This window comes from Chelon labrosus, assembly GCF_963514085.1.
Source record: "Chelon labrosus genome assembly, chromosome: 18".
Classification (NCBI taxonomy): Eukaryota; Metazoa; Chordata; class Actinopteri; order Mugiliformes; family Mugilidae; genus Chelon; species Chelon labrosus.
Genome location: NC_140351.1, coordinates 20,651,666 through 20,661,299, shown reverse-complemented (window position 1 = coordinate 20,661,299; position 9,634 = coordinate 20,651,666). Strand labels below are relative to the sequence as shown.

The 9,634-nt window shown below is 43.6% G+C and overlaps 2 protein-coding genes across 2 annotated transcripts; one reads left to right on the top strand and one right to left on the bottom strand.

The window, feature by feature from the left end:
* Positions 1-254: 254 nt before the first annotated feature.
* terf1 (telomeric repeat binding factor (NIMA-interacting) 1) lies at positions 255-5,440 on the top strand. The gene is made up of 9 exons (XM_084566273.1): positions 255-754; positions 1,301-1,396; positions 1,992-2,119; positions 2,252-2,338; positions 2,446-2,595; positions 3,225-3,334; positions 4,281-4,375; positions 4,523-4,602; positions 4,687-5,440. The coding sequence occupies exons 1-9, from the start codon at positions 571-573 to the stop codon at positions 4,846-4,848; spliced, it is 1,092 nt and encodes a 363-aa protein (XP_084422399.1). The 5' UTR covers positions 255-570; the 3' UTR covers positions 4,849-5,440.
* A 54-nt stretch (positions 5,441-5,494) lies between these two features.
* sbspon (somatomedin B and thrombospondin type 1 domain containing) lies at positions 5,495-8,204 on the bottom strand (the record flags this gene model as incomplete). Its single annotated transcript, XM_084566274.1, has 5 exons — positions 7,765-8,204; positions 6,720-6,914; positions 6,530-6,608; positions 5,844-6,020; positions 5,495-5,612 (listed from the first exon to the last, which is right to left on the bottom strand). The coding sequence occupies exons 1-5, from the start codon at positions 7,985-7,987 to the stop codon at positions 5,495-5,497; spliced, it is 792 nt and encodes a 263-aa protein (XP_084422400.1). The 5' UTR covers positions 7,988-8,204.
* Between the last annotated feature and the right edge of the window lie 1,430 nt (positions 8,205-9,634).

Sequence of the window (9,634 nt, the reverse complement as noted above, 5' to 3'; positions counted from 1 at the left end):
CAGCCCAGCAATCTGGCGTTACCAACTGATAAATGATTCACCACTGCAGGGAAATGTGTTCCATTTCACTCAGTGCAATTAATTGGAAGTCCATGTTTCTGCTGCATAGTACTGACAAAGCATAAACAAGCCTCAAATAGCATGTCTGAGAGAAAGCATACACTTATACTGGGTACTTCAGCATACTGGGATACTGGGTCATTACAAGTTACTAAATACATACTACAGTGAGGTATTAGAAATAAACTGTATATGACGTAAAAAAAAAGCAAAATAATGAAGAAAAAGAGATCATGGGTAACATTTGCAGTATTAAATCCGGGGTTGTTATTCAAAAATATGTTACACTTTCAAGGATTTTAACCTGTGGGCGGGGCTATAGCCTGTTTATTTTAATATAGGCGATGTTCAGTAACACCTCCCAACCGCCAGGGGGCCCCGCAGCCAGTCGCGCTAAGCAGATAAAATCAAGCGCGCGGAAATCAAAGAAATAACCAAGAAGAAGCTGTGAGTTCAAGACGTAGGCGGTTAACAGAAGAAGAAGCAGCGAACTGTAAATACAATACAACAATGGACCCTGAAAACAACAACGGAGCCGCTCCAGAGGACACCAACACCGACCAAAGTGTCAGTTTTCCCCATGTTACCACTGTTGCCACGGGATGGATGTTGGACTTCATGTTTGTGAGTTTGTGTCGGCATTTTAAGGAGGGCGAACTTGACGAATTCAGCGAAACGATAACGATTTTACAGGGTGAGTTATTTATCAAGTCAACAAACTGTTTTAAGCTAGTTAAATTGCCATTTGACGTCATCCGTGTACCACCTATATCGAGTCCGGAAATAGTAGACTGGCCTTCTTAAGTTTTTACAGTTCGTTTACGCTGTGTTGAATACTTTTAAAAAGTCTACTGAAGAGACAACACTGTAAAAAATAAAGTAACTTGCTAACGGGGCAGTAAAAAGTTCAAGTGGACTAATGTAACCATGGCAATATTCAAATTCAGTTGTTTTTCAACACCTGGATGGTCTCTGTGCATTGACTGTATAAGCTATGCTAGCGCTGAAAACACTGCGGTGCTACTGTCAAACCGACCCGGGTAGCTACAATTATCTACAGTAAATAGTTCCTGAAGCTGCAAAAACGTGACTGTATAATGCTTTAATCCTCATGTTCTTTACCTCTCACAGCTTCATTCAATTTGTTGACAACGATCAGTGGCAACGAGAAAGGCAGTTAAATTAATGTTACTATAGATATTTGTAAAGTTGTTTATTTTATTTTTTCTACTTTTCTCAGGCATTTCTCAGAATGCGTCTCTTAAAGGAAAAATCCATAATGAGAAAAAAATTATCTGTGCCTTCCTGGCAAGAGTCATGCACGGAAAGCAGCTGGGTAAGTCGTCGCAGGCTGAAGTTGAAACAGGCCTCTGTTTTTCTACGTTTACAATCATACAATCATACATGTGCAGAGATGCTGTTTGGCTGCTTTCAAGTGAAAATTGTTAAGTGTAGGGAGGGAGGTCAGAATTTACTGCATGATCTGCAGCATATGTTCCCGTAGAACATGTTATGACATGGCACAGCTTCTATGTTGCTATTAAACATCATTCCTTCACACATATATACACAAGAGACAAGCCGCAATACTAAAACCACCTGCCGAACATTGTGTAGATTCTCTCATGGAAGATGTCCCATGCTGTCACTAAGTTATTAGCAGCAGATACACCGATAAGCCACAACCCACAACATTAAACAACTTCAAGAACTGAAGTTGATGCCAAGTAAATCTTGCTGCCAAGTATATCCCACCCCCTGACAGGTACCAGTGTAATTAGAAAATATTATCCTAGTGGCAGATTGGTATATATGTAATACACACAAGGCTGTACATATAAATTAATAATCATTTATAGGTGACCAAGCAGTATTTTAGTGGCTTTTTTTTTTTTTTTTTTTTTACCACATAATGTACTGCTTTTCTCCAGATGTCCTGTTTGAAGAAGATGAGTCTGTGATGCCACTGATGTCTGCTGCCAAAATATGGTCAACCTTAGAATGCACTGTTGCAAACGAAAGTTTGTTCCACAACATCACCGTTCTGTTGCTTGTCCAGGTAATTTTACAATATATTAGAGTATTGGTTTCTTTAAAGTTAATGCTTATTACCACTTCAGGGAATACGCAAGTTAAAGTCCTGATGTTGGATGCTTTTCTTCTCATTTGTATACATTTGCCCTGTACCTAGTCTGTGGCTATCTGCTTGGAAAAAGGCCAAAAATCTGCTGCCTCCTCTGCCCTCAAATGGTTTGAGAATAAACACGAGTTCCCACAGGTCTGTATGTCCATCATTTTCGTCTCAAAACCACAGGATCAATTGTGGATCAGTCTGTGGCCTGGAATGAGGATTTTAACGGTCTAAAACCCTAATTCTTCCAACAGAACGTGGGAGTTAAACTGTCGGCAATAGTGAAACAGAGGAACACTTATCACCCGTTCCTCATGAGCTTCAGCTTCAGCCGCCTGCTGGAGGCAGTCCAGTCCTTCCTGGATGCCTACTTGGAGAAGAATCCCTCAGACTACCTTCTCAAGGTACACGGCCTGTGTGATTGCAGAAAATCATAGCCTGTGATGTGGCACCAGTGCAGCCTAGTTTGTAAATCATATAGACCAGCTTGATAGTGGTCAGTTATTGGCATCTACAAGAAGCTTATAACATCTCTGTGCACACTACAAATTGAATGTCTTCGAACAGGTTGAGTGTTCCATCATCATATTTCTTAATTTAAAAAAAAAAAAAGAAAGTATGGTCAAATTTTAGTATATTCAGTGTGATGTTGTGTACAGGCTATGTCCGTGTCCTTCTGAGTAATGGCACACTGACCAACTGAAAGTGCTGATGTGACATTATCAGTCATAGTTAATTGACAATTTGTCATCAAATTAGTTGGAAGGGCAAACAGCCACATTCAGCAGAACTGTCCTCTGGGTCTAACAGACTCGCTTATTCAGGAAATATCCTTGAATGATTTACGGTACACAAAAGCTGATGACCTCCTGAAGGTGAGACTTGGGAGGGTGTAGTGATGACAGGCCTCATTAGTTTTCTCAAATTATAGCCATAGTTTAAACCCAGAAACTTGGTGCGTTCAGAAGAACATTGACACTTACATTAATGTGCTTGAATGTCGGTGTTTATGTCTTCCTCTCTCATCTGTCAGGCAGCTACAAAGGCGGTCCAGTCGTCACAGAACATTGAAGGCTTGGAGCGTGCTGTGTCACAGAAAAACACTCTTTCAGACACAGTCAATAAACCAGCAAAGAAGAGAAAGTAAGGAAGAATATTTGAACACCCTGAGTGTTTATTCAAATTTAAACTTCTACTCTTTCTTGTCTTTAAAGGATACATTCAGTATTTTACACACAGGCCCTGTCGCTACAGCCTTTTGGGTATAAAATAATAGTGACACAGATCTCTGGAATTGGTCCAGTATTGAAGTAGAACGCTGTAACTGGCAACCTCCACTGACTGACTTAGTTAATACTTGAATGATGGAATATGCCGTGCTCTGGTGTGTACTGATGCCAAGTCAACAAAATAAATTTGAGCTAATAACGTTACCTCCACTCAGCCTTGCAGCGGGCCTCCCCAGAGCTTTCTTTTTTCAGAGAGATGTGCTGTGGTGTAGGATTTCTTCAATTTGACTGGCGTTAGTCAGCCCAGTCAGAGAGGTCACTGGCCTGCAAGGCGTAGTGTACGGACAGAAGTGTTCTAATAACAAGGTGCACCTGTCCCCCAGATGTAGTCTGGAAGTTACATTTTGTTGCCACAATTCAGAAACACGCAAACCCATACTGTTTTTTTTTAAATCTTTTAGATAATGGGAAGCAACGCCTTCTGTGCTCTAACTCTGTAGGCCCCCCTCTTTTCTGAATTCGACATTTTTTATTATTCTATTCGTCCCTTAAATATGTGACTCCTCATCAAGCAGTGAAGAGGACTGTGTCGCTTCTTGAGTGGCTCAAGTTTGATACACTGCTAGCAATACTGGAACCACACTTGGAGCAAACACAAAGAGACAAAGCCAATCAGTTTGTCAGAAGATGACGTGACTCTGAGTGGTCAAAAAGAACAGAAATTAGGGCTCAGATCTAAAAATACTTGAATTATCTTTTCCAAAAAAGAAGCGTGCTGTATGTTTGAGGTCAGGATATGAATGGAGAACGTGTGTTTTTTAACGGTATGTTCACATTTGCACTGTATTAAACTTTCACAGAACAAAACAGAAACTGCTCCCTAAAACTACCGAGCTGTGGACACCCAGCTCATGCAAGAAGCCTTGTGTCTCTATCAGACGGCTCTCCAAAAATGGTACGCTTTACTTGTCCCTCTGCCTTTGATTTCCATCTCTGCTTTTGTAACAATACTCTGATTTTCCTATAAAGGACTCACACAGCACACACATATTTCTGTGCATGAACAAAAGCCTTAAAGACTTTTTAAATCTTCTCCCATCAGAGTTGTCTCAGATCAAGCCTGAAAAGTCGCTGGCCACCCCCGAGGTAACGACAAATGGAAAGGAAAGGAAAGCACGTCAGGTAAGATTTGAAGTATTACTCACGTTCTTTGGGTCAAATTCCTGAAATGCCGGTATCACTGAGTTCATGTTTGTCTTCGGTCAGAAATGGACACGTCAGCTGGACAAATACCTCGAGGAAGGCGTTAAACGTCACGGCCAGGGGAAGTGGTCTCAAATCCTAATGGATTATGACTTTGAAGGACGCACTGGCACCATGCTCAAAGACCGCTGGAGAGTATTAATGAAGACGCACGTAGTCGGCTGAAGAGGAGAAGTTCCCCACCGACGTGAACAATGTAGCAAGCTGTAAATATATTGTATTTGCTAGAGATCTTCTTTTATGTCCCCTGCTCTCGTTGCTTCCAAGAACACACCACTAGAGGGCGCTCGGAGGAATGCATTCGGCCCTTTGCATTGCATCCTGGAATAAATAATCTGAAACGGCATTGTCATTTCAGATGCCCCTCAATTTGATGAGGGACTAGCATATTACCCATAGATATTTTGCTTCTGCCCTGTATCTATAGAATCTGAACAATATTGCTGTTTTTTCACTGCTAATATGATAGGGAACTTTTGAAATGTTTTTTTAATTAAATATTTTTACAGGAAAAATTTTCATCAGTGAGTGAAACAGTGCTGTGTTACAATAAAAGTATGCAAAAAAAAAAAAATCAACTGTAATGGGTGCTTAATGTGTGCTAGAAGAGAGGTGAAATACTGTACAGTGCCTTAATACAGTTGTGAAGCGTGCGTGGCAAAAGCAGTGACTGAGACATAATAAGAGACATTGTACTGCCACACAGAGACATGTCCTCTTAGAGTTGAAAGGCTGTGGTCTCCAGGCATCTGCAAAATATTTTCGGTCCATTGGTGAGGAGGTCTTGGCTGTCAAATGTTTTAATTTTTTGTCAAATAAAGACAAAGCTGTGTTGTGGCGGACAGTTGCACTGCTGGGTTTTCTGGATCTTCTTCCATGTCCCGCTGCACCGGGGGTTCCCCATCGCCTGCCAGTGGAGCACGGCTTCTCTGCAACACAGTTACACCATTATGGCCTCACACCGCTGTAATATATACGGTATATTCTTTTTTTGTGTGTGTGTGTGTGCATTGCAAGCTTTTTGGCATTGTTTTATCACTGCTTTCTTGAGGCACATTAAGTCTCGTTTGCACAAAGAGTCGGGCATTAATCTGCTCAGATTTCATGACATAGTTAAAACACACACACACACACACACGTAAAGGTGGATAACTTCATACTTGTCTGATTCCTGGCCGTCTCCTTGGCAGCTGCCACTATTGTTTCGCATGGCGGGAGGCTCGCATGCCACACACACTTTAAAGCCCTCTGTTATGTAGCGCATCCAGTGTGTGTGTGGCCGTTGCTCCACTGTACAGTGTGGTGTCCGTGACTCCAGAGTGAATTCCACACAGAACCTGAGTGGAGAAGGCCTCATTGAGTCATGAAAGTAATATTAAGGACCAAAGCAAATACAGCAGGAGATAAAAGTGCTAGTGATTGTTTTGTTCCATTTAGCATCCACACATCTGGGTGCTGGAAGCTTCCCAGTACCTCCCATTAGCTGCCTACGATACCTCACCTACTGTCATCCAGACCCTTTGTGCACAAGCTTTTCATTTTACTTTGCTGAGTATTTCATTTCAAAGGATTGTGCGCGGTCTCTCAGCATTGCAGTGCTTAATGGTCTGTAGACAGACGGCCAGGTGGGCAAACACCTACCGGTGGCTTAATGCAGATGGAGGAAAAGTTGGTCTGTTATCTTTTCTTTTTTTTTTTCAAAATGGTTTTAGGTTGCAGAGCATAATGCAAAAAATGAGGTTTACCCTCCTCTTGGCATTTGTGAACTTTTCAACTCTTTTATTCAGAGATACCTGGGGTCACGTGTGGTTTCAGAGTGCGCTGAGGAGCATGATATGAAACCTACCCAGGGTCTAGGGGGTTTCCATAGCTGTCATGCTTGGGCCTTCTCTTGCCAAACTCCATGCTGGTGATGAATGCAGGACCTCGTGAGAGAAACCAACTCCTGATAAGCTCAAGCTAAGCCATGCATGTCAAATCGAACAAACAACAGCTGGATATTCAGCTAAAACCAGACTATCCACGTCCATGTATACCTGAGTTGAGCCCGCACTGGATGCCCCGGTGGTCTCTGTACTCCCTGCATCCGGCTCGTTGCTCCAGGCCGGGACAGCGCTCGCCGCTGTTGCTGGGCTGCTGCTCCGTGTGACGGACGCGGACTCGCAGTGAAGGCTGGCAGGGTTTGGCGCAGCCGCTCCAGAAGCTCCAGTCGCTCACAACACAGTCCTGAGCTGGAGGTTGGCACCCATGATGTGGGAGAAATATTATTACAGGATATCCTCTGTTGTGGCAAACAAAAGACGTGGGGCCTAACACTCGGCCCTTAAGATCACACTTTTTACAATCTCCAGCAACAACAGTACAACTTCCACACTGCACTGTAATATTCAAGTGAAACATTGTAACTGAGATAAATATCCAGGAAATAACTTCAGATCAATGAAGCATCGGTTGTGACTTGTAGAATTAGTGTTTCCTGCGTTTATACAAGTGGTCTGATTCTATTCACTGACTGAGTGTTTTGATTTTTCTTATTAGTCGCTCCGTCTGCTTGATGATCAGGCTTTGATGTATTAAGAATGCAGATTTGGTGACTACCGGCCCGTAACGCGCCTGCCTTGTTTGACTGGAACTGTAATTGCTACAACTGATTGACAGAATCACATTCTTCAAATATTTGTACTAATTCCATTATATGGGCCAGTCCACTCACTGAAATGAGGCTAGGCACCGAGCTGCCTGGGTTTTTGAGTGCACTGACTGCTGCACCCAGTGTGTTATCCTGCACAGTTTAGAGGCAAAAAAAGTACGGAACAAACCACACTTTACACGACTCAAGATAAATCTGACATATATGGGAAAGTGTGGAATGCATCCACCCTTGACAGCTCTGTCATTAGAGGTGCAGCATGTGATAAGCAGCAGACCTGACACTGATAATGATCTGTCCTCTCTATCTTTATCTTCTGTCTGATAGATTCGGAGCATAAATCTGTAGAAGGGTCTAGGTTATCTCACACTGCTATCATAAAGTTAAGGTGTGTAGACAAAAATAAACAGAGTGCTCCATCCGTCACTCACCTGGGCACTCTGTGAAGTAGTCGAAGCAGCAGTCGTTGGTTCTGACGCAGCCCTCGTCGCAGTAGCAGGTCCCGTGCACGCGGTCCATCCTCCAGTCGGTGGTCGAGCAGCTCAAATCCCTGCCCCGGCAGCACTTACCTGAACACCCCCCAGCCACCAAGTGGTTCTTTCCAAGAGTGGAAACCACCAGCAACCACCATGCAAACTCAACAAAGGGCCCCATCACAGGGGGGTCAGGCCAGAAGTCAACCCCTGAAGGAAGTAAGATTTTTAGCCTAATAGTCGCCCCAATTTATGATTTAACGCACTCTAAATATGTTTATTCTGGTCCCATTTCTTTCATGCCCTCGGCTATGAGAGGGAGAGGTTAGAACACCAGCCCAGCCAAGACTGAGCTCTGCCACAGGAGCCCTTGCGACCTGGAATTCCTGCGTTCGTCTCTTGTGTCCAGCCCTTCTGTTTCCCCTCCAGAAACAGGTCTGCAGAGCAGCCTACGATACAAAACAGCCCATTCCAGCTCTGATCAGACTCCCATGTGTCCCGTGTTGTGTGTGCAAGCCTTTTCCTCAGAACAGGCTTGTCTCTCCCTGCTCCCAGCTGAGCACCTCCCTCCAGTCGAGCACACTCAGAAGGAGACAATGAGGATAAGGGAGGGGAGAGCTGGCGAGGTTTGCTCTGTGCTTTCTCTCCTGCCTCTGTTCTTCCCCTCTTGCCTCTCACTCACCTGATTGTTCTCGTGTACCTGTTTTTTTTTTTCTTACCCTCTCCCCTCAGAACAATTGTGAGGCTGATGCCAGCTTGGCCCTGCTGCTCTCTGCCACCCCAGATCTCTGAGTACCAGAAAAAAAGGGAGGAATGTGAGAATTTGGCAGGTCTCCAGTCAATTGTGCAACGGGGCCCACTGAGCAAGGGAAAGCCACCTTTCAGTCCTCACCTCACTCACTTTTTGTCTTCCAGGTTACTACAATCGAGTTTTCATCGAATTCAATTGAATATATTCAATCGAATTCAATTGAATATAACCCTGTTTTAAAAAAGTTACGTTGTTACCGTTTTTTTTTTTCCATCTTTTAATCCACCTCAGTAATAAACATAAATATCAAATGCAACAATGATTTTGATGGATTTTATTTTATTTTTCTAGTGTCAGATTTAAAATAAACAACTCCCATTAAAAAAAAAAAAAAAAAAAAAAACTGCAATTAAAAGCTGCACTTTGTCTTTTTTCACATTAAATCTGATTTGAAGTAAGAGGGTAAAAGGTATTGTTTCAGAAACCCTCAATTACACACGCACATGCGCACGCACGCACGCAACCACGCAGAGGTCAATGCAGAGATCACTTTGGACACTATAACATCACCTCTGCATCATAACAAACTTGGGAGCTGCAAACCACAGCAGGGCAACAAGTACACATGGCCTGGAACCATCCACTGCTCCCTCTTCTATTTTGCCAAGACCCACACAGCCGTCTCCTACATCCCAAAGTGTGGCAAGAATGCGCTGCTGCTCAGCATTGAACACAGGGAGCTGGCCATTAGTGATGAAGCCCCACGAGAAGCCCAAAATAATCCTGCAAAGACAGGGTGGCAGAGGCGCGAGGGCCCCAGCAAGGGTAGGACAGTGGCTGTGTCAGTGGCTCCCCAGAGACCTCCAAATCCGACAAAGGTTGACTAGACTGTGCGTGCACTGGTCAATGGAGGAAGGCTCCAAGTTCACACATCCCTCTGCTGCTGTTCCTGTGCATGGGAGTGAACCGTACTCACACACACGTTTGTACCACACATGCATGTATGCGCTCGCTCTTTGAAACGTTGACATCACTGACATACCCAGTGCTCTAATAATCTAAGAAAAATCCACTTTC

Excerpts from the sequence above, each read along its gene's own strand:
- terf1 (XM_084566273.1), top strand. The coding sequence starts at position 571 with ATGGACCCTGAAAACAACAACGGAGCCGCTCCAGAGGACACCAACACC. Across the intron at positions 755-1,300 it reads AACGATAACGATTTTACAGG|GCATTTCTCAGAATGCGTCT; the intron begins GTGAGTTATTTA and ends TACTTTTCTCAG. Across the intron at positions 3,335-4,280 it reads AAACCAGCAAAGAAGAGAAA|AACAAAACAGAAACTGCTCC; the intron begins GTAAGGAAGAAT and ends AAACTTTCACAG.